Below are 25,939 nucleotides of genomic sequence, written 5' to 3'. Positions count from 1 at the left end.
AGGATTCTGTTTTAATTCTATAAACAATTTTACAAATAAAAATGTAAACAATGAAAAAAATATTGCTGAATTTCTCTACACTTTTATGAAAGTGTCACAAATACCTTTTACCTTGTCCCTATTGCCTAGACTGGTGATGACAGATAGAAAGCAGTAAATAGATTCTGAATACCTTAATACATCTGAAAAGGTGGTGAAATTTGAATTTGACAGGTCCATAAATCTCCTGGAGTCAGTACTTATTTAATTTTTAATTCTAAGTATCCTAAAAATGCTAAATAGGATTGAAAATTATTCTAAATAACTATATCTTTATTTTCAATTATTTTTACATCATACCCTATCAAACCAACTATTTTGTTATTTTATTTTGCTTCCTGCTCATGGTGACTTTCAGATGTAACTAATCGTTTTCTGTATTTGCCTTTAGGATTTGATACCAGTATTTTGCCAATTTGCAAAGATTCACTTGGCTGGATGTTTAACAGACTTGATACAAACTATGACCTATTACTGGACCAGTCAGAGCTTGGAAGCATTTACCTGGATAAGAATGAACAGTGTACAAAGGCATTCTTTAATTCTTGTGACACGTACAAGGACAGTTTGATATCTAACAATGAATGGTGCTACTGCTTCCAGAGACAGCAAGGTAAAAGATGAGACACCTACCAATGCAGATAGTTGAACTGCATGTCAAATTTTATCTATTCCTTCATGATAAAAAAAATTGCACACTATACCCATTCATTTTGGTAGATTCTTTTCTAATTCGAGTGTTTAATGAAAGAGCAAATAAGCATCACGTTGAACAATATAATTCTGCTAGGGATGAAAAACATGCTAAATAAGATGAAAAATAGTAATAAATAATTTATGTTAATGTACTTCATTGTAGTTTTCATTATGAACCACCAAAAAGCACGTAGAGATATGAGAACGTCAATATTTATTGAAAGTAATCATTAAAATTAATTTTCTATCTGCAAATAAATATTTTTTTATCACTATACAATAGAGTTTTAATGTTCTGTTTTGATCTTATTAAATGAACTGAATGAACCACAGCATTCACCATAAAGTTATTTTTACTTATTTGGTTTTAAAATGATTTAGTCTTTCAAACTTTTCACAATTACTTAGCTTTATAAAACTTTGCTAGCAAAGAAAATTGTCTTGATTCTCTGGAAGAGATGAGGTAACCTGAAGGGTTGAAACGATGCTACTTCTTAATGCTTTTTTCTGTATTAGAAAATGTTAACATGGTATAAAATTAAGTATGTAAAGGAAAAACATCTAAAAAACTCACATTATGATAAAGTTTGGGGAAAACTAAGGAAACACTGATATGTCACTTCGATGCTAATTAAGAAAGCAAACTGGGAATTAGTCTAATGCGATACACTTGCTATTGTCACTGCATTTTAAAATTCTTGACACCTAAGAGAATGAATAAGTTACTTGAAACTCTATTAATGATTCTCAGTTTTTCATATGGAAAACCAACACATTATTTAAGGCATTGTATTATCTCAATTACTCTTTCATATGTCAGTAATAGTTTAGTAATTAGGGATGAAATGATTATCAATAAATAGATTGGTAGTGAATCAACACCAGTGTTTGTAGAGTAGCTAAACTATAAACTATTTTAAACAAAGTTTAAAAATTGGATTTGCTTTATTAAAATATTCTAGATCATACACACACATACAAAAATATATTGTTGACTTTATTATTACATATGTGCTTCTAAATTATTGAACACCCCAAAAAACTACATCTTAGTTTTAATGACTAGTATACACTTAGATCATTTAAAGAATAAAAAAGTAAAACCAGGTAAACTGCCATAAAAAGATATGTGGTCTTTTTTTTAATAATGACAAATTTAGTTTTTTATTATTATGATAGCGCATTTAAGTGTTTATAAATGAACAATTAAAAATATTCTGAATAACTCTGAATGTTTCTTCTACCGAAATAAATACTTTAAAAATATTCCTGGATTTTACAGTAATATTTATAGAACTGATTAAAGGTCCCCAGAGAAAATTTTGCTTTATATACTTTTCAATTATTAAGCAGTATTCTTCCAAAGTGTTAAAATTTTTATAGTCACATGAAGACATTATCTGAGATCATTTAATGCATGGTAGAAATAATTTAATTAATGGTACACAAGCTGGTAAAAGGATTTATACAACTTCTCAAAAGTTTAGGAGAGTTTGGCAAACTATGTTTATTACTTTAATATGCTAAAAAATGTTACAAAAGCTCTATCAGGGTAACTGATTTATTCAATTAGTCCATTAAGTAATTTTATAAAAAAGAATAATCATTAATTGAAAAACATTATTCAAATATTTTACCTTATAAAAGAATATTTTTTCTTGTTTATTCACTGAAAAATAAATTCTTGTTTCCAATAAAAAGTCACTATAAAAAGTTAAGTTTTAACTCTATAGTACACACATTAATTTGTTACTTAGTGAATAAACAGAAAATAGTTATATATATGAAAATTATATATATTATTAATACATACATGGAAAGAGAGAGAAAGAGAGAGAGAAGTATATAATGGGATATTATTAATCCGCATTGACCTAAAGCTCCAATCAAGAGGATAGTTATATTATGTTAGAAAATATCTGGAAAATAAAGTAATGATGTTTTTTAAAAAATGCCTTTTAAAAATTTGAAATTAAGGTTAATCTCAAAAGTTTAATATAAAAAGGTTGATAACATAAAGTTTCAAGCAAGTGAAATCCTTGTAAAGAAGAAACCTATTTTAACTTTAATTAAAATATAAATTTGTTTCTATGACTAATTTTCTAAATCATGACAATTAAGCAATACAGAATGGATATAATTGTGGTTTGCATAATTTTTCTAAGTAATCATGAAAGAATGAGTAGGAGGAATATTAATTGGAGATTCTGGTTGCCTTAGGAGTTCATAACTTATTTTCATAAAGTATAGTTTAAGCCTCTACTCTAAGAAAGTAAATCAATTACTAGTTGCTATTTCATTTAAAATCCTGCTGTGTATGATGTAGGAAAGAGAGCAAAAACAGAAAAACCCAACTTTTATTCATGTCCATCTAGTCTTTTATATATAAAAGTGAAAATATTATTTCTATTTTATAGTTAAAAACCAAAATTTATTCATCTTAAATAACTTCACATTACAGAATGAATATAGGAACTGGGATTTGAAATGACTCTTAGGCTTCTGTCTCTAAGTAATTTTAATCCTATATTCAGAATTTGCAAGGTAACTATATGTAAAATGTCATAGAGACATCACTGCACCTTGTTGGCAAACCTTATTCAGTATAGGTAACATCAGCAAGTTACTATTTCAGTTGACAATATATCCAATATTTTTTCCTCAGGACTACAGTGAAAATAGATATTTTTAGAAGTTATTTATACTTAATCTACAGAAAGAGATATCAAATGTGGGTCATGTGTATTAACTTTACAAAAGATTTTTTTTCTATTTATGAAAGAAATTAGAGACAATTTTGTCCTTTGGTATTATGAATATTTAAAATCTACACTGACGAAATAAACTTAATAAAGTTATCTAAGTATATCCATTCCATGAGAGGCTATATGAATAATAAAATATTGAGGAAAAGAGGGAATAAGGGCAACGGCTTACTGAGAGGGAAGTCAGCTACCTTGCTGTCCAACTCCAGAGCATCCTTCATAATACAGTGGAAGTGAATGGTGTCCCTTTGGAGTTGTGCAGTATACAGCCTGTGCAACTATATGCTGCCTGCTTGGAGAGTCATTCACGAACCTCTGTAACATCCACTTTTCCATTTTGACTCAAAATTGTCTATATAAATTTGACGACTAGTAAAAATATATTTCTCAGAAATGACTAGTTGTGAGTACAGAAAAAACACATTTGTATATTAATAACTATTATAAACATATAGATATTTCCTTATTTATTTTTACCTGTGACATTTTATTTAATTCAAATGCATTATCATTGTGTTGAAAATTATCAATTTCTAATATAGATAATGTGTGAATGGCCTTAATATAGGCATTTAAGTTTTTAAATTCAGAATGCAAAACAATGAACAATGTTATTTTCAAAAACAAAATTTAAATATTAAAAAAATTTTATTATGTTTTCTTTGTTTTTTTAAACTAATGTTTGAAGTATTTACTTGTAAATTTGTCAATTAAATTAAAAGATTAATTCATGACTCTCACCATTTTAGGCATATAAAATTAGAATTTTCTATAACCTTAAAACACTATTTGGTAGGAAATAGAGTAGGGGAAATCAATTTTGTCTTATAAATCTTGTGCATATACCCTAAGCTGAATATTTAACTCTAATCATGTCCAAACCTTCAGGTAATTAGTTGGGTTACTATCCTTTCTCTAGATCAGTTCTTTGCAAGTGAATTTAAATGACAGGCGAATCTCAATAAAGCACTGCAAGTAATATATAAGTTAAAGGGCAGACAGAGCTGCTTTTTAAGTAATAGGAAAAATATTTCAAAATCAGGCCCTGTATGTATGAACAGCCTAATCTGTTGTGATTTCTCTTGAAATCTTAAAATGTTCCCATATAAAGAGCTTGTAGAACTAGTAATCAGGTTTATTCAGTTTACTAATCAAGTCAGACTCAAACATACCTGGATTTTCAGGCAATCCAGTTGTAAATATAAACAATTGTTAACTTCTACTTTACAATAACTGGCTATTAACAATTAAAAGAATTGCTTTTAATGTAATATTGAAACTTCAGCTAAAATTTTTGCTCTTGGTCCTAAATGTCATATTTGCAGGGCAGTATATTTTAAAATATGTATTTTATAAGCCCACACTATGCAACTTGGCTTCTATTTCTTTAATACTTAGTATAGTCTCACAAAATTATTAGGAAAATCAAAGCCATCGACTGGACCAATTTCAAAATGAAGTACAACAATAGGTAATTGCTTAGTCTTTTCAAAGAATTTACTTTTTCTTCATGTTTTAGATTCTCCAAGGAAAAACACTTTTGTCCTTATATATTAAACTATAAAATATATATTAAAAGCTTTATCTCATTTCCTTATTCTTCTTTACTTACATGCAATTTATTAACTAAATGTTATGACATTGGTATTCAAAAGAATTTTAAAATTATCTGATTAATTATACCTTGCCTTTTTCCTAAAAAGTTGTAATGTAGGAAAATAGGTACTAATTTATTGTTTTGCAGTTCAGTAGTTTATAACAGTTTTTATATAGCAAATGTTAAGAGCAAGTTTTTAGAATATGAATATAAAATATATTGAACTGTTTTCAGATAAGAATATATAATGATATATAATAATTTATTACATAAAAGAATGTAATTATATATAATAAGTCAAACTTTTAATGTGTCTATTTAGAATTTTATACTCCTCTGAAAATGTTCTCCTTTAAGTGGTTGAGTTTGAAAAATAGGCAAATACTTATTTCCAAATAATATTTTATTTTTTAAAAAGATGGTTTATCAGAATATTGTATATGTCCCATTTTCAAATTGGATATATACTTGAAGCATCCAGGTGAAATAAAAAAACCAAAGCCTATCAACATTATTCAGTATCAAAATTTATAAAGGTATCTCTGATGTGTCTTGAAAGAAACATTAACATTTTCATAGATCACTTTTTCAATGCAAAGCTATTTCTCCATATCATAGGAAAATTTAAATGAGAGAAAAACATAATTTATTAATTGAGTGGCAGTCCATTATTGCATTTACATTGCTGAGTTGATTGACCTTTTAAAAGTAAATGATAAGGAACATTCTGCATCATAGAGTAAGTATTTTATACCTCTCTCTCTCTCTCTCTCTCTCTCTCTCTTTTATCCAATTCTGTCATTCTGAAGAAAATCAAGATAATCTAATATTAACAATCAGGAAAGTCTCTCTGTCTCTGTTTCTTTTTTTCTCTGTGTGTGTACATGTGTGTATGCACATGTGTATCTAAATGCATGTATCTTCATAAGTAGAATAACTAATATGTAATGTGTCCTCTAAAGCAACCTAAAGGCTAACCGAAGTTCGATAATATAGAAACTATACTTTTCTTTGTTTAACTATAACCCTTGAAGTATCATTTTTAATGTCATTGCAGACCCACCTTGCCAGACGGAGCTCAGCAATATCCAGAAGTGGCAAGGAATAAAGAAGCTCCTGGGTGAGTAATAGATCATTTTTCTGAAGCCTTTATTGCTTACATAAATAACCCCAGGGAAACAGCAACATAAAATCAATATTAATCCAACAAAGATAGACTACACTAAATTTCAGTAACAAAATTTATGAAGTTTTTGAAAGCCATTAAACTTATTTTTATTATCTTACCTATTGAAAGATATTATGTGTGTTTTATTACCCTAATATAATGTTCATTTTGAGAGTTATTAAGTAAAAAGGAGATTTAAACAATGCTAAAGTTAAAGCATCAGCGGAAACTTCAATTCCAGTTCTATGGTTAACAACTCAAGAATTGATAGTACATATATTGCATATATATATGAAAATGAAAAAATTCTTATAGACGATAGATAGAGATAGATAGAAATGGGGGTGAAAGCATGCCCTGAGTACCGCAAGAAAATCTGAACACACTTTTTTGTGTTTTTTTATTATAGCCTCTTACTAACTTTTTATACGTAAATGTATGGATTAGATTAGATAGATAGATAGATAGATAGATAGATAGATGATAGATAGGAGACAGACAGACAAAGAGATAATTCCAAAATCCTCCCAAAGCTATCAGATTATTAAACTATTATATATGATTTCGTTTGTCCTTATAAACATACAATTTTTAAACTCCTTGGAATTCTTTCAGATTTAAAAAAGTTTACAAAGATAGTACATAGTTTCCATATATCCTTCAACCAGCCTCACCTAAAGTTACCATCTTACTATGTATCAAATAACCATTGTCCATCTGTCAAAATTAAGAAACTAATATTGCTATAATTCTATTAATTAAACCTCAGACTTTATTTAGATTTCAGGAGTTTTTCCACTATTGTCCTTTTTTTTCTAGTTTTAGGATCCAATGCAGAACACCACATATGTGATTTTTCAAACACGTATTAATGCCCTTATATATTTAGTGGCACAAAATTTTATAATGCTTTGAATCTGATTAATCGGTATTATATTATGATATGCTATATTATTATATTGTGTGTTTAGATGAGAAACTTTTTCATATTACTTGAAAGTTCTTGGTTCAAAATTAAAAGGTTCATTTTTTGTAATACAGCAATTTTAGATGTGAAGAATTACTAGTCAGAAAATCTACAATGTGTCATGTTTCTTTTAAGTCTTACAAAATGTATGCCACTTTACAAGTCACAAAGGAAAATAATACCTTCATACACTGGTTTGTTTGTTTCCACAAATCAAAGTTTAGCCATGTACAATGTTCAGCTAAAATTATTTTAGACTTGATCAAGGTTTACTAGTGACAAAAATCTATTAATATTTAAGGCTTTGATTATTTGAAGTTACAAACAATTAAAAACATATTTAGCGCCCATTTGGGGATAGTCACCTTTATTCTTCTTATATAATAAAAATGAAAGTCATTATTACAGAATACTGAATGTCTTAAATATCTTTTCTAATTTGCATAGTATAATGGTATTTGTCTGAAAATTGATCAGTTATTATATAGGAGGATGCCATATGTTCCAGTTTGCAAATTCAGTCTTGGTTGATGTCTGAAGTTTGAGCATAATTCTTAATAGTGTTCTCTTTCATTTTCAAAGTGTACTTCCAGAAAAGATAAACTAAATGGTCACACTATACATCATCACATTTTTATGTCAAATATGTTAAATTATGGAAGTTTTTTTAAGAGGTAGATTAAAAATGTTGAAAATTTTCCTTATTTTTTGTTGGCCTCAAATTCACAGAAGTTTTTCTCAAGTTTTCCACATTAATAATATTCTGTCTACCTCGCTGAAAGACTAGTAATTTAAATCTTTCAAGTGAATTATAGTTTTTAGACTAAATTAATTATATATCAAACTTTTTAATCTTTTTAAAAGGGAGAATTTATAAGCCCATGTGCTTGTAAGACTAAATAGGTTTCATGTTTTATCAATTTATTAAATTTTTTTTCTTTCACCAAATAACTATAGTACGTCTAGTCACTGAAAAAGAAAAAAAAAAAGAATGGTTGGGAAAGACAGGAAAATTTTCTAATCTCTTAAAGCTCACATTGCAGTGTGTGAGTGTTTATTGAAGAATGTGAATTCACTTCTAAGTTATTAATTAAACATTTATCATTAGCAATGTGCCTAGTACTATATTAGATATTATAGATATGAAAATGAATGTCTATCGTTCCCACTAAACTGAGGTTAAGAGTTGTTAAGATTACAATCAAAACCAACTTAAAAATCCCAATATAGGATTTCACAGTGTAGTGGTAAAAGCACGCAATGGCAAACTACACACACACACACACACACACACACACACACACACACACGAGGTGGAAGAAGGCTATCAGAAATCTTCCAGCTTAAGAGAAGGCTTAATACTGGGGGGCGTGGGGTGGTGGTGGTGGTGGTGTTACGTTTAAGTCAAATTTTAAATTGGAAGAGGGAGTGAAGGAGGGCAATTCCAGATGAAAATAAAAGATGTATACAGAGATGAAGCAATACTGAAAACAGCTTGATGTAGAAAGAACTTGGAATGTATGAATGAAAATTCGGGAAAATGATAACAGAAAGTTGGTAGTGATAAGATGGTGAAGGGTCTGGTATGCCATTTGAGTGGTCTGGATGACTTAATATGAGCGCCATTAATCAGATTCTGATTCTGTATTATACTTTGCGGAATGAAAAATAAAAAGATAGTAAATTTGCTTAACAAAGGAAATGTAAGCATTTCATAATGATGATAGCCAGCTTTGTAGCCTGGACTGGGAACTCCATATATGTTCGTTTTGAGTGAATTAATGTATAATCAATGACTATCCAAAAGGAACACAACCTATTCATATTGTGTATGTGTGTATGTGTGTTTTCACAGGACAGTACATTCCACTGTGTGATGAAGATGGTTATTACAAGCCCACACAATGCCATGGCAGTGTTGGGCAGTGCTGGTGTGTGGACAGATATGGAAATGAAGTCATGGGATCCAGAACTAATGGTGTTGCAGGTTGTGGTAAGGAAAATGGTACTTAATATCTCAAATGCAGGATAAATACATAAGAATCTCGTTCATTTGTTCATTGAGGACGTACCCTATGCAAAGACTATATAATATATTAGGGGAGGTGACTAAAGACTCAATCCTAGTGTATTAAAATGTGTATAAATAATAAATAGAATTGAATAATTTAGATATTTTAAGGAATAGTAACTAAAAGGTGGCTTATTTTTACTACTTCAAATACCTCTTGTTTTTCCCTGAGGTAAAGCAAGCATTCGTTATCCATTGTATTCCAAGTCAGCCAATCCTAGTGTATGCGTGGTTTACAAGTTGGTGCCCTTTTGTTTGTACACATTTGGAGAAGTTGACTTAGGGAGTATGTAGGCTCACCAATGAAAGAAAAACGGACTTCTTAAAGTAAAGGTCCAAAAATTGCAGCTATATGAGCTCATTTCCTTATGTTTGGGTGAGAAAAATATAGTTTACCTGTTTGATAGGTTCTTATGATTAATATTCTAATTGTTTTTATGAGCATGCATTTTTATGTATCAACCTAAAAATTAATATTTTAATAACAATTGAGTATCACAAAAATGCATTTTAAAATTTTAAATGTGGCATCTTTTTTGTTTCATAAAATATTTTTCCAGAATGCAAGTTTCAAATCAATATTTTTACTTATACTATAGAGAATTCTCACTACACACACACACACACACACACACACACACACACACACACACACACTAGGAATTAAATGGATTGTGTGTCAGCTGATACAAATGACCAAAAATGGTCAGTCTTAGATTTTAGAAAATGTTTAGTTGTCTTTATGCAATTTTTAAGCTGATAGGCTGTGATTATTTTAAAATTACATAAATGGTAAACAATATAAAAATAATTTCATTTAATGCTTACATGCCTATTCTGCATTTATTTTACCCATAAGATTTTTGATAGCTTCATTTTGGTTTTCTGGCCAACATTATCAGACAAGTAGGTGAAGTAGTACTCAGCAGCTACCTAACATCATTTTAACATGTAGAGAACATGTCTTTGTAATATGTAGTTTAAATTAGTTGTATTATTAACTACTTAATTATCAGTGATGCTAGTGATAGGTGTAGAATTTTGATTCTTTTATGTTGTAAATAAAAATTATATATAGATATGAATCTGATAAGTGAACAGAGAGATTGTTTTGGGAATATGACTTCTGAGTTTTCTTAGCATGGCAAAATTATTAAGAAAATACATGAAGTAGGAGAATAGAAATAAAGTTTTATTCTCATAAGATGAATTTCAGCGTGTATTAAGATATCAATTTATAAATAATGAATGACATTAATAGGATATGTTATAATTAGCTACCTAAGAATTTTAAGACTAAAATATGAGAAAGGGTAGAAAATAAATGCACACTAACATTAGAACAGTTAAAAATAAATACATGCAGAATAACATGTGTATTATTATCCCATAAATAGTAATTGATATATTTCCACATTTAAAAAAAAAAGAACTATGTTATGACTAGCTATGTTAATTTTCCATTGCTATTGTAACATATCCCCACAACCTCAGTGGTTTAAGCCACACAACTTTATTATCTTACAGTTCTGTATATCAGAAGTCCAACATGTGTCTCCTTGTGATAAATATCAAGATATCTTCAGGGCTGCATTCCTTCAGTTTCCTTCCATTTTCCACCTTCTAGAGGCTGCTCACATCTCTTAGCACTTAAGCCCTATTCCCCAACTTGAAAGCTGGCAGCACTGTATCTCTCAGATCATTCTTCTGTAATCTCATCTCTCCCTAATTCTATCTGAGAAAGGTTTTTTTGATTTTGATGACACAAGTGATCATCTGGGCCCAACCGAATAATCCAGAACAATCTCCGCATTTTAAGGACCTCATTTTAATCATATCTGCAAAGTCGCTTTTACCATGTAAGGTCACATATTTGTAGTTTGCAATGATTAGGATGTAAAGATCTTTGGGGGGGGGGGCAATGATTTTGCTTAACCACAGTAATAGGACAAATTTTTAATTCTTTGTGAAATTCAGTGTTTGACATGGACTCTATAAAAATTGAGCTGATATGAATATTACTGAACTGGAAATCTTACATGTCAGGCTTCAGTAATAGTTCTTTTTTTTAGCACATAAATTTTAACAAATGATAGAGAATAGACTGTTCCTTATCTTTGCTAAGCTAAAGAACAAATTAAAATGTTATTAATTCTCTCAATTCTCATCAAAATTTTACATCTCTCAGAAATTATCCCACTACTCAGTCAGATAACATTAGCGTTTACTTTTTTCCCCAAGCTATCGATTTTGAGATCTCTGGAGATTTTGCGAGTGGAGATTTTCATGAATGGACTGATGATGAAGAAAATGAAGATGATATTATGAATGATGAAGATGAAATTGAAGATGATGATGAAGATGAAGGGGATGATGATGATGATGATGGTGATGATCATGATGGGTACATCTGATTGATGAGAGCTGAGATCAATAAACTTTAAATTTCTATTATTTACAAAGTGATAGCCCTATTGAGAATTACCTTCTTGCCCCCAAACAAAATGATTCTAAAACTCACATATATTTTGTATAATTATTTCAAATATTGCAACTAAAGTCATAGAACTTTATGTTTAAATAAGAATAATTTACTTTGAGTGTTTTATGCCTTAGAGAAAAAGAAAGCAAATATGGAGTCTAGCCAGAAGAAAGAAAGTTATGAAGAGTTACTGATAAAATTCATAAGAACTATGTAAATCTCCCACAAACAAAATAACATTCAATGCTTGAGATCATCTGTGTTATTTTTCTGAGAGATATCCTAAATTAAATGTACAAAAACTTATTGGTGACCTGGGTCCCAAGGATTTTATGAAACTATGCATGACCTTAACTGGAATTCCAAAGTAGCATCTTCCCCAACCTAGAGCGTGTTCGTGATGAGTGAGGGGATACCACAGGGTAAGAAAAATAAACTGACGATTGTAGAGTCCTCCATCTTATTTACATTATTAGTGACTTTTTAAATTATGCAATTATTCTGGATATGATAAGATATTTTACGAAATGGCAAGAAAGGAAATCTATGGATTCTGAAAGTTTAAAACTTATCTGTCTTTTCTAATTTTTATTTTAATTTGGATAGCAGTTCCATGTAGATGTTTTTTATATTCTTAAACAGCATGATTTCTTTACCTTTCCAAGTTTCTTTATCTTTCTGACCAGCAACTTAGGGTGCAGAACTTAAAGTAGAAGACAAAGGGAAAGATTCATTTAAAGCATATTTTCACATACAGTTTGTCATTTGCCCCAATGTCAAATATAAAAATCTTAGTTTTTGTTTTATTTCCTATTTTAGATAAAAATTTGCATTTAATCTAAGAATTATACCATTTTTGTTACTAGTGTCAAAACTTAGAGAACGTATTGTATGGTGCCTTGCAAAATAGAAATAGAAAGATTTTAGCATGCATACCAATATAGGATATTAGGCAATATATAAGCACACCTAATTAACAGATTAATACCAGTCAAGGTACTGCTGCTGCTGGAATGAAGAAAATGGAATATGTTTCTTTCTTTTTTTCTATTGTTACATACTTGCCATGTGGACTTGTTTATGATTATTGTGTAGAGTAGCATTTAAGATTTAACTGTAACAAAAATTAATTGCTATACTTAAGTTAGCATGTTAATTAATTGTGTGGACATTTTGGCACACCTTCATTTTTAAGTATATCAGACCTATGGTTTTGTGCCCATAATAAAAATGGAAAAAACTTGTCGAATATTTCACCTTGGTATTATAATTTAAACAGTGGGTCAACTGGTCTCCCAATATATATATAATTCATTGAAAGGAAAATTGGTGGATTCTTTCCATTTGATTAATACACACTAAAAAAGAAACTTCAATGTTAACTTTATGTAATATTTAAAGTATACTGCATTTTCTTTTTTTACTGTTTATGTATAGTTTAAAAAATAAAGAATCTTGTAACCAAATTAAACTGTTTCTTAATGATTTTCTGGGGTAGAAATAGCATGAAGGGTTCTTAATCTATTCCTTGATTTTAAAAATGAATACATCACAAACTAGTAAGTAAAGGTTTTGAAAGTTCGATTTTCAAATTCAGAGCATTGGCATCTTGGGTATTGTTTTTCTACCCATGTTAAAAATGATCTTTGTTTTGTTTTAATTTTTTCATTCATCACAGTGTTGCAAAGTAGATAATTTTCTTTATCGAGGGTGGTATTTTTAGAACCATTTTTTGGTATTATATATAATATATTTAGAAAAAGTTCTATAGCAACAACATTTTTGAAGAATGAAAGACTAACTTTTTCTATTTAATGAATGTATAGGAATCATAAAATATAACTTGTAGATTGAAAAAACACAAATAATTAAATTCTACATAGAGTTTTAGAAAATGAATTTAAAGTAGGAAATATAGTAGTCTTGAAGTTAAACTATTTTTTTAAGGAATCTTTCAGGCTCTCAAGAAAGTGACCAATTCAACAGTAAGTATAAAATCAAAAACATTTACATTATTAAACTTTATATAAAATATCTGTATACAATTTGTATTTATATATATATGAACAAAAATTCTATTTGTGATATATATCAGGTCTCTTGATCATTATTTAATTAATTTGAGATTTTGATTTGATACAGTTATTTTTATTTATTAAAAATATCAATATTGAGCACCTATTGTAACCCAGGCACTATAGATTCATTGGTGAACAAAACTATTATGGAGTTACTATTCTAGTGTGGAAGACGGCAATGCATTTATCCTTAGCCCATAATATAATATGATTGTATTAGCATTGGAAAAAAAATCAAAGCTATTTCCTAGGTATAATATGAATTTTAAAAAAAAATGTATTTTGAATCCTTAAGAACAGTTTTTGATACAAACTCAAAATTTTTAAAGAGCATTTTTGATTAAAAAGAATCAACTTACTCTAACAATTTATTCTTTCTTAAGTTGAATTCTGATGCACAGACATGAAATCATACTGTGTTATACTATAAGCCTTGTTTCTCTAGTGTTATTATTCTCTAGTGCAAGTAAAAAACTATAAGACAGTCTGAATCACAACAAATTAAAATGCGAATTAATAAAGAAAAAAATAGAAACAAATAAAATGTCAAATGTTCCTAGCATGTCAAAAATCTAGTATGGATATTTATTAATTATTTTTTGTTGTGCATATCTAGCATGATAATTTAGATATACCACTTAATGCTATTGGTGAAACAAGTTAAATTAAAAACAAGCATACAATATTTTAGTACTGATTGAAAGGACACAAAGCCTAAAGCAAACTTTGTATTTCTGCCAGTATTTTAAGAGAATAAAGTCAATAGAGCCAAAATATTAATTCATTAGAATTTCCTAATTAATTAATAAAATACATACTGAGTGCTTCATTCCCTGTATAAATATTTACATATTATTTTATATGAAGCTAAAGATGTGGAAATTAACTCACAAAATAAACGTTGATCCACATGGGCTACTCAATTCCTTAAAGTGGGTTTAGAAAGTTTCATAAAGTTATTTCCTTTGAAACAAACATTTGATGATATGATCCCATGGCTATATGCAGTAAGTCATTCAGAGGCCTGCATTTAGTATACTTTGCAAGATTCTTAACAGCTGAGGGAAAAAAATGGAGAAAGTAAACCAAATCAAACAGAATCATAATTATAAATGAGCTGGTTTTGTCTAATAAATAAAAGCATACATACAAACATGCACACTCATTTAGTTCAGCTTTTGTCTTTGATTTTAAAGAAAATTGCAATAGATCAATTCACATTTTTATTTTTCTTCTCTCTTGTTCATGATGAATGAAAAGTACTCAGTCATGTCATGGATTTCTCAGATTAAGTAAAAAAAAATTCAGAATATTTACAGTGCTGCAAATATGTAAATAAGTGATAATATGAGCTCCCTGTAGTTTATTCTTTTCAACTTAAATAGCTGATATTGAGATTAATATAATGAAAAAATGCATTTTCATTCATCCTGGTACATTTTGATATGAAATAATATTAGCTTTTTACTTTCACATCTTAAAAATATTTCAGGAATTGTAATGGCTTCATGAAATTTTTACCAGTGCCTAAGTCAATAAAGGGAACATCTTAAGCATTTACTATGTATAATACATATGACATCCATCCTTGGGCATATACAATTTGGAATAGACTTTTTGAATAACAACTATTTTCTCTCTTCAATTGCATATGAATTTCTGCCATGTCTACATTACCTAACATCTCTTTTATTTATTTGTTACATGCCTTAAAAAAATCTTAGCAAGTAAAATTAATATAAATCAGTTCACTGTGAAACATGATTTAAAATGACAAAATGAAAAGTTGTAGGTGAAAAAGCTAAAATTGTCATCGACTTGTGCACACAAACATACCCATTTTCAACTTTTTCAAAGATATCCTTGGGGAATGTATTTTTAATATATTTTTAATGTTAAATCACCCTTGATCTTTAAAAACATAAATACATACATACACATACTTGGATTTGAAGCCTCTATGTGTCACCTTTTTCATTAATCAGAAGTAGCTTAACGTACTTTTATCCAAATAGGGGTAATAAATAGTACTTACATCACAAGGTCACTGTGAGAATAAAATGAATTAATGTCTGAAACATAGTAAATATCAAATAAATGCTATTATTATTATTGTTATTATTTTTTTATTATTATTTGGACGTGACATAGCAAAATTACATTAAGAAATTTAAAAATACATTTCCAAACCTAAATGTCCTAGCGAGTTGGCTTTCCTAAGTATTTCTTCATTTTTGAATAGGTCTTTTACAAGAGTAATTGTGACTAATATTTGTGTACATTTACTATATGTTCTGTATATTAAATGCTAAAAACATTAAGTTCATACAATAAGCTAGGAGAAGGGTAATATTACGTTTCTTATGTTAGAGACGAAGTACAGAAATCACTAGGACTCACCATACCCAGTTTTCCTCTTCCTGTACACACGAGGCATCTTTTTTTTTTCTTCACAGTCAAGTTGAGCTCTTATGACCAGTTCTGGGCAAAGGACGGTGAGCTGATGTAATGAGAATGGTGATTGAAAGGGCAGGTGTCATCTACTCTACAGACAATAATAGAGTTATGACTTTAGCCCACGTCTTCCATTTCCACTGGTCATTTCACCATCATGCTACTTCTACATTTCAGTCTGCAACAATTATAAAAACTAATGCTTTATTCTTATACAACATACAAATTTTGAGATCATGTGAAATCCCTTTAACATGAAGCAGAGCATTGATAAATTAATCCAGTTGATTAATGGAACAGCCTTGTATAGTGGTATAAGAAAGGCAGCTTTTCATACTAATGTCTCTATATTTATGGATTTTTAGATTAAAATTCTGGAGTCAGAATTCCTGGGCTCAATCTGATATTGTTTTGTGACATTGAGCAAATTATTAACTTTGCTGTAGAGTTTCTTCACTTGTAAAATAATAATAATGTGAGAATTTACTTAAAGCTATTATGGAGCTTCAGTGGGAACCCTAGTAAAATACCTACCTCAAAAAAAGTTAGGTACGATAATCAAAAGAGTATGCAGGCTGGTAAAAATCTTGGATACTATGGCCTGGTTACCAGGTCTCGAATCCTGTCTTTGGCATTCATTGGTGTGTGACTTTAGCCAAGTTATTTAACATCTCTGTGGCTCAAGTTTCTCATCAGTGAAATAAGTATGGCATTTATTCTCACCTCATGGGTTGTGAAAGAGAATTATAAGTTTTAATACTTTAAAAACAACAATGTTTGGCACTTAGCACAAAATAATATTATTAAGAAGAGGGAAAGAAAGAAAAGTCAGTACACTATCTACTACTTTTAGATCATATTTTTTTAAAGATGGGAATATAGAAATTGTTATTCTTGTTTCCTCGAGTCCAGAAAAAAAATCTGTGAACTCTGAAGGTCACCAGAACATCTATATAGAAACTAAAACACAAATTTGGGTAATATCAACTCAGTGCAGTCCAATTTTAACTTGCTTTTGATATTTCATAAATGTTCTCTCTTAAAATGTACTTTCTATTTAAGAACTAACCTTTCAAAACATCAATTATCTGGAGTTTAAGATGTCCTATCCAAAGGAGTGGTTATTTCCAGAAATTTCTCAATATAGGTTTTCCTTCATTGTTACTCTAAATATGTCTTTTTAATTGAGATGTTAAATAGTGCCAGATTTCATTGTTTTTTTAGTCCCTTTGGGTTAAGATTTATAAATTCCAGAGTTAAAAAAGAAGCAATATCTAGCTATTATAAATCAATTTCAGTACTTAACAGAGGTCGTGGCAATGTGTCATTTTGGATTTTTAGATTAAAAAACAAAATTTGTGAACAGCATTACCTATACATTAAAAATAATTTAGCTTTTGTTTGGGGAAGCAAAAGTAGAGATGTAACAATGAGAAGAATGGATAGGACAATTTGATATTTTCAGTTTCAAAAAGAGTATGAATCTTAGACATGAATCATTTTATAGTTGTCTAAACTTTGAAAATTCTTTTCTTATACATAAATATAGAGATATTAGTATGCAAATAGGCCATTATTAGTAAACTATTTCTTAGTTTACTTTAGCCAGATATACTTTTTCCTGATATGTATGTAAAAATTTAATATTTTTCTCTTTTAGGATAATGTGTTCCAAGTGCTCATCATCATTTCACTCCAAACAACAGGTACTTTTTCCTGAACTAATTTGACCATCTGGAAAAAGACAAAAGATGGTAGGAAAATGCCCTTTATCATAAGATATCTTTGTGAGAAAATGAACGAATTAAAGATTCTAATATGGGCCTAACGTTCTTATACAATAAAATGACAGCAAGGTAAGTTGTTCATCATATTTGGCCACAAAAGTAAATAATTTTGATTCATGTCCAGTCAGTCACATTAATCCTGTACTATTGGGAATGCTGATTTATTAATCAAAAAGTATATTTGATATCAGCTTCATAATTATAGGAGCAATGGGTGCTAACAGCAGTCTCAGTTTAGTTTCTAAAATTTTTGATCATTTGAATAAATGTTTATTTCCATGTCAGTGTATGTGGGTCTTCTGGCCTTAGTTTTTATTGTAGCTTCCTGGAAAGACCACTAGTTAAAATAAACCTGCATCTTGGCAATTTGAAACAAAGAGGAACAGAGAGTTCCTGAGGTTAAGCATATTCTACATTAATCATACATACACTTGGCATTTATGAATGTAGCATTCAACATTTGAAGTATTCCATGGCCTTGCAGGCATTTTTATCTTGAATCCCTCATGCTTCTAGGCAGGTGAGAAGCAATTTCATAATAGCTTTGCAAGAACTATCTCTTCTGTTTGGAGGAATTCTCATTTATGTTTTAATCCCATTTTATGAAGAAAATTGCAAGCCATAGGGTGTCAAGGAAACATTGGCAAATATCCCTGAAGAATGTTGAGTGGGCACCAAACTACTGCCAACAGTTGCTCGTTGTGTTTAGAATTATCCTTAATAGGAAGGGACTTCGTGGCCGGTATTATCTGGATAATGACTTAGTCTCTCGTGTGATTATGGAACAGTTGTGCCAGAATCTAGTCCAGATTCTTGCAAGATGAAAGCACAATTGATATTGCAGCTCAGCTGTATTCTTCCCCATGTGGCTGCAACTCGAGCCTCTGTAACGCCAGGAAAGACACTGTCATGTCTTATCAGAAAAAACAGCCTCGCTCTGCCCATATAGTGCCTCAGGCAGGCTCATTTTAGCTCTGGACTTCCATGGGGCTACATTCAAAGAGCTGTTTGTTTAAAACACAGTGTAAGATATACTGTAAGGAAAAATTGTTCAATGTTTGTAATAGCACAGTCTCTTTTAATTCTTCATGCTGAAGGGGAAAAAAAGACAAGTCCAAAATGAAAATTAAATTTTGATAACAGATGTTGTATGTTATTTCAGTACCACCGTTAAAAATGCAGCATCTCTACTAATCACTTTCAAAGGTCATTCCTCTCCTAGGACATTCTTTATGCATGCATTATTATGGATGTGGCTACTCCCAGATTTGTAATGCAAATCTTTTGTGTCTCCCATTTCTTTGACTCCTCTTTCTGGCTTCTGGAAATTAAAATGATACTTTAAAGGAGAGAAATCACACAAGTCAGTCCCAAACAAAAAAGAGGTTAATATTAATAGATACAATTAATCTGGGGAAATTATACTGGATTTTCATGATTCATACCCCAATAGCATATGTTAAAAAAATCAGCCGAGTAAATTTGAAGAGCTGTTTGGCTTTATTATGTAATTCATGAATCAGGCAGCATCCCATCTAGCAACTAGAAGGGCACTCCAAGGGGCTGCACAAAATGGAAGGCTTTTATAGGAAGAAGGGTGGGTCGAGGGAGCTATTAACAAAAGAAAAGATTATTTTTAGATTAGGACATCTTTTGAGGGGAAAGGGATCGCAAGGGTTTTATCATCCAGAGTGCTTCTTCTGTCTGTGGTGGATGGCGAAGGCCCAGGTGACAGATCGCCTCACCAGTTTTTGACCAGAAAGTTCCAAATTGGTTGATTAAGGTTGTATTTCTAGGAAAGGTCGAAATACCAATTAGGTCAGGTATTAAGTCCAGGTTTGCTATCATGGGCTTAATTAACACAAGTGATGTCATTTGGGCCTGTGGTTTTTCTCTTTAACACATATATTTTCAAACAAATGGGCATTATAAATGGAACTTCATGAGCAGAATACATGCCAGTAAACAGTAAGTCTTCCTGGAAAGAGAAAGTGCAAGGGATTCGGTGAATAATGACATCCCTTAGCGAGAAAGTAGCTGAGTCCCTGGGGACCAGAGATCTGAAACAACAAAGAGAAGTATAGCTTGTGGCCTGAGCTGGAAAACTCAGGCCCTCCAAGTTGGCAGAAACACCCATGAAGCACTCAACGACTAACAAAATAAAATCAAAGTCATGTGATTAAATTAACATCTTAGTGGGCTTTCTTTTTTGTTTTTTAACTTTGACTAAAATATTGGCCTATCCTCTGAAGGAAAAAAATCTTTTCCCTAGCATGATTCATGTCAATCGCACATCTTTAACTTGCTGATTATTCTGTGATACTAGATACAATTCAGGGCAAATTAATTGTGAAATTTATTCTTTAATTCGTCACCACCCATTTCTTGCCAATACCACATAGCAGCACGATGGCTAGTTTAGGTTTGCTGGCCACGTGAGGCCTTGATTTCAGAAGCTCCAGCAACTTTAACCATCCCTTTACCTTTCTTTTCATCAGCAGATAGAGAAAATGACTAAAGTTTATCCTGTTTCACTGTAGTTTACAGTGGTAGGCCTCCACATGGACATTTATAGCCAGCAGCAAAATAATTGATTGTTCCATGTCATATTCTCTCATGCAACTATTAAACATGCTGATTCATTCTTTTCCTTCAAGTTCTAGCTCTCTCAGAAATGGCTGAAGATTGACATACTTCCCTCTCATTGACCAGTATTCTTTCTCTTTTCTACTTCTCTCTTTTTGCAAAGCATTAGAAAATCTAAGTAAGTTTCCGAAGCATGCAGGTGCACACGCGCACGTGCGCACCCACAGACACACACACACAATGTCTTATACCCACAAACACTGAAGAGAAAGAAAATACCCATTTACTTTTATTTAATCAGAAGGCTTACATTGAAACATTTTTGAGTTGACATTCCTCCTTGCACAGCATGCATAATGAGCAAACATATAGAATATAATTACACTTGGAAAGTTGTTTATCAATTTTAACATGTTAAAAACTAATTATTCTGTAGGTTCTGTCAAAGTTGTGCTGGTGCTGATGGAGCCTTGATGATGTCTTCCTTGCATGAACAGACCATAGACAAATTGCTGCTGCTTTACAAGCATATTAATTTCTAATGTAAGAGGAAGTTGCTTTTTACACAAAACTGAGCTTGCAGTCCAAGCTTTACCACCTGCCTAATCATAAAAGCATATGATGTGATGTAATTAAGTTCTAAGTTAACTCCTTTATAAAATTAATGAGTAAGTAAGTGATTAGATATTAAAGTAAAATACTGAGCGATGATCTTCTATTCCTACATAAATACCTATGAAGTAAAACTCTTGGTAAATTATCCTTTCTGTAGTTGTATAAGCAGAGCAATTTATTCTTCTTGAGCGTGTCTGTTGAAGAACCCCCAGTGTTCTTTTCTTTTTATCATAGTCCTTTTTAGACATTTTAATGTACCAAGTTTCCACTCATATAAAAGACAGCCAGTCACACAGATGGTAAGTTTTCCCTGTAATTCCTGCCCCACTCTTTGTTTCTATCATGCTGACACACATGGTCCCAGTCCCATCCTTCAATCAGACTATCATTTTTACTTAAATGATTTAGCTTTCTGCTTCCTTTGGCTTTCAGTTTTGCTTATTCCTTTTATGCTACTTTCTTTCTTTGCACCATGGTGATAAGCTCTACTAGCTAAGCCAAACTACCCTTAGCTTTTTGCCAGAGACAGGCTAACCAGACCTTTTAAAAAATGGAAAATACATTTTAAACACTTTAATAACTACCAAAAATAATAATATTTTTATTTCTTTACCTTTATTTGGTTGTTTCAGTTATGCTATAAAGTTACATATCAAAAAGTACTTTAAATTAGTTTAAATAATAAGTCTTGTTGAAAAGATGATGATTCCTATGAATTCTGATACATTGTTTTATGACCCTGGTCTCTGATGCTAATTTCACCAGATATTTTATAAAACACCTTGATACCTATGAGAATACAATCTTTTAAAATGGATTTAACACAGGCATTTTTTAGTGTCTCAGGGTGTAAAGAAGAGAGCATTTTGGGTAGTTATTATCTAGTTTACCACAGTTTTACAAAGACTTCTAGTACAGGAGCCACATTCCATGTTTCTGAAATTTCTGGATTGAAGTGTAGCAATTAAAGTAGCTATGTATATACATAAAACTGCCTTATCCTTACAAGTTGTGGATGCCATTGATAGAAACCCCATCTTTAAATTATTTTGAATAATTAAAGCACCTTGTTGTGCTAAACGCATGAGATCTAAAACATTGAAAGAAGACCAAGAATAGAAATGACTGCCTTCTTATTTTTTTAATTTACAAACTCTCTGTAAATTTTTAACATATGGAGATGACACTTCTCTAACCATAGTACCCAAGAAGCAAGGGAAAGAAAATTAAGATTCCTTTGGCAACCTCTCTTCTTGTCATTTTGCAAGATTACAGCTTCCCGTTTTTTGTCATAGATTAAAATGATACAATGATTGTATAGGGCAATTAATAAAGATCATCAATCACAGAAATGGCAGTGATAATAATTTGCTATGAAAACAAAAGTCACAATGACCTTTTTCCCAAAGACTTAATTTGGCCCAGCTGAATAATTTTCTCCTCATCCTGAAATAGGAAACTTATAATTGCATAAAAGTTAAATCACTTGGACTGCTCATAAGGTAGGAATAAAAATGGAAGCAGCATAAGAAAACAAGACCTTTCCTGTAGCCCTTTTCTCCTGTGTTCACACAGCACCTTCCATGGCTCTGTCCTTCAACATCTTTTAGCAAGATGGCTGTAATTTCCTCCTACCAGATTGCTGTTCCACCAGACTCTCCCAGTCCCGACCTCTACCAAAGGCCACTTCAAACAGCTGCAGCGTACTCTTACAAAATGCATATTCGATTGCCCTCTCCATTTGGAATCAATTAATTATTTCCAGTCACTTCAAAACCCTTTGGTATGCATCCTCCAATCTACCCAACCATGTGTCTCTCTACATACTCTATGCTCCAATTGTCCGAAATAAAATGCCATGTTCTCATTTCCTGCTGTCCCCTGACATAATATCTGAAATAGTCTTCCTTCTCCATCTATAATATTTCAATTCATTCTTTAAAGCTCTGTATAAATGAGGGTTGGATTCAGTCCATCAGTATTCAATGCCCCTTCTTGAAGAGACTCTCCATATGGGAGGATGATGCACACTCATCCTGCTTAACTCAGATGAAGATTTGTGACTTGCTTTGCCTAATGAGATGTATGTATAACTGGCGTGAAGCTTAAGAGTCAGCATGTGTACTCTATGGTTTTTTTTCCCCTATACCATGAGGACGTAATAATCCAGATAAAGGCTGCTCCATCAGCTTGTGTGTCTGAGTGAAGATGATGGCCTGCAACATACAGGTAGTGAGTGCTGAAGCCACTAAGATATTACAGTCCTTTGTTATCAGAGCATAAACATGTTGTGATTGATGCGTTAGCTATTTCTACATTGTAATTTCTAGCTTTATTGTTTTCAATTATGTCTCCTTGAACTTTTTAAAGAAAGGAACTACAATTTTCAGCTTTTTTTCTCTAGCGAATAGTAAAATGCACTGCACATAAAATGAAGTAAGTAACTGTTTTTTGAAGAAATGAGAATAAAGATTTATTGTAAAAATGTAAATCAATTACCCCATACTAACTCTAGGATGCATATAAAAGCATAATCAATTATATAGTTAAGCAGTAAATCAATATTTTGATCCTCTGCAACTAGTTTTAGATTTGACAGGTAGATAGACATAAGCACACACATTCGTACTGAGAAACAAGCCTGCTCTCAAGAAGAAGAGGGTTCTAGAAATTCTCAAGATATGGCATATTAACAAAACAGTCAAAAATAGGTAAGATTTAATCAGGTGCAATGAGCAGGGCAGGCATTTCCGGTAGAGGAAGAAGGAGGCATAAAGGCTCAGAATGAAAAGAAAACATGGAGAATGAGGTAGAACAGTGTAGTTGATGAGTAGAATGTTAGGTGGCAAGTGGTAATAACAGAACTGGTGAAGTAATAAGGCCAGATTAGGAGGCACAAACATGCTACAGTGAGCAGTTTGGACTTTATCATAAAACCTCTGGGAAGAGCATTAAAAAATGTATTAAAGAAGTGACAAGACCAAATTTTTAATATAGAAATTTCAATCTATGTTTATGTAGAGAATAGATGGGGGTGATGAAAATTGTGAAACTAAAGATATGGCCAAAGGTTTTTAAGTGGTGGCCTTGTGAGAAAAGATGGGCGGGACAAACGTATTTCTTTCTCATGAATTTGGAAAGTTAAAAGAATTTACCAGTTATAGTGCAAGCTGATGATGGGAGGTGGTGATGGCAACCAAACTTATGAAGAGACAGCTTCGATGACGATTAGAGACAATTGGAATGAGGAGAAACTGGTAATGACTCAATGACGAGTAAATTATGTCAATCATGGAGCATTAGAGTGACAATATGCACACCTGCTGCTAAGGACTTTAGGTCTACTTTAGCTCCAGCTCCAGCTCCAGCTCCAGCTCCAGCTCCAGCTCCAGCTGCCATGAGCTTTGCCTCTACTGTGGCTTCTCTACTTGGTGCCAAGCAACATAGCCATCTCCTATGTTATTGCTTCCCACATGTCCTTAAAATAACACCCATTTTGGGACTTGAGAGTTTCTGCTCTTCATAAATAAAAGATCTTAAAACAGGCAGTAGATTGATAGGCACATGTAATTAATAATAACTCACATGAACTTCATGCAAGTGATCACACAAGAGAAAGCACAGCCCATGGGATATAAAGCTTGACACGGAGAGTAAAATGACCTAAAAGAAGCAAGAGATTTTTTTTTATGTTACATGTTCTGAAACAAATATATACTTCAGCTACTGAGAAATTAATCAATCTGTCCCAGTATTTCAGTATAGAGGAGTAACTCAAATTGCACAGCTTGAAAAAAGTACCTTGGGATATTTCCAGATGAAAGATATTATCTTAATATAAAAGTCTCTTTTGTTCTTTGGTATTATATATTTCTCTTTTAATAAGTTTACCTGCTTCAGGGCAATAATATTTTGTTACAAGGGGCAAAATGTTTTGGTGTGTATCAAGATTCCTGTTCCATATTTTCTCTTGTTTGAGATTCCATTGCACATTGTTATTTTGGGCCTGATGGGGGAAAGGATTGTGGGTGACAGAACAATAAATTGAAACATTTGACAATCTTCTTGCAAGTTTTGGTTCCACTGGGATCTGATGTCAGTAAAATTGTGATGTTCCAATTTATAGCATAATAAACTACATCTGAAGAACAGCCTTAGGTCGCTTGGGAAATGTAGTTGCAAGTCAGTGATATGTGAGAAATATTTTTTTCTATTGGCTATGTTAACATGTGTTGAAGGATTTGGTGAAGGAATGAAGGGTGAAAGGAGGGGATCTTTTCTGAAAAGGCTTACGATCTAGGTTGGGCTGTGGGCAGTCACAGTGATTGTTACAATGTGGTCCAGAGGTTAAGCATGAGAATAGAATCAAAACATCTGTTCACACACTTGGTGCTGTAGGAGTCTCACCATTTATGCTTGGTTCCTCTATCTTTTAAATAAAACTATAGCCCTACTTTTAAATATCAGAAGTTCCTATGACTATGAGTGAAGCAAATGCATTTAATGCTCAGAGTTGTTAAGTGGAAGATTATTGTAATAACTATGCAAAGCTATGAAGTAAGAGGACACCATCTCTTTCAGATATATTTGACAGGATATGCTAGACCTTAATTATGGAATACTAAATTGTAATT

General features: G+C 31.3%; 1 protein-coding gene across 7 annotated transcripts in view; it reads left to right on the top strand.

Annotated features, from left to right (window-relative positions):
• Positions 1 to 13,251, top strand: part of SPOCK3 (SPARC (osteonectin), cwcv and kazal like domains proteoglycan 3) — a 319,424-nt gene extending 306,173 nt beyond the window's left edge. For 6 of the 7 annotated variants that reach the window (XM_006917022.1, XM_006917021.1, XM_006917020.1 and 3 more), the window contains 4 exons: positions 431 to 652; positions 6,155 to 6,217; positions 9,088 to 9,225; positions 11,545 to 13,251. In XM_006917022.1, the coding sequence (XP_006917084.1) occupies positions 431 to 652; positions 6,155 to 6,217; positions 9,088 to 9,225; positions 11,545 to 11,717 (596 nt within the window). In that variant the 3' untranslated portion in view covers positions 11,718 to 13,251. The remainder of the gene's footprint in view (positions 1 to 430; positions 653 to 6,154; positions 6,218 to 9,087; positions 9,226 to 11,544) is intronic. The other variant, XM_006917018.1, reaches the window with a different exon arrangement.
• Positions 13,252 to 25,939: the final 12,688 nt, after the last annotated feature.

Source organism: Pteropus alecto, unplaced genomic scaffold (assembly GCF_000325575.1).
Source record: "Pteropus alecto unplaced genomic scaffold, ASM32557v1 scaffold166, whole genome shotgun sequence".
NCBI lineage: Eukaryota > Metazoa > Chordata > Mammalia > Chiroptera > Pteropodidae > Pteropus > Pteropus alecto.
This window is presented reverse-complemented; position numbering and strand designations above follow the sequence as displayed.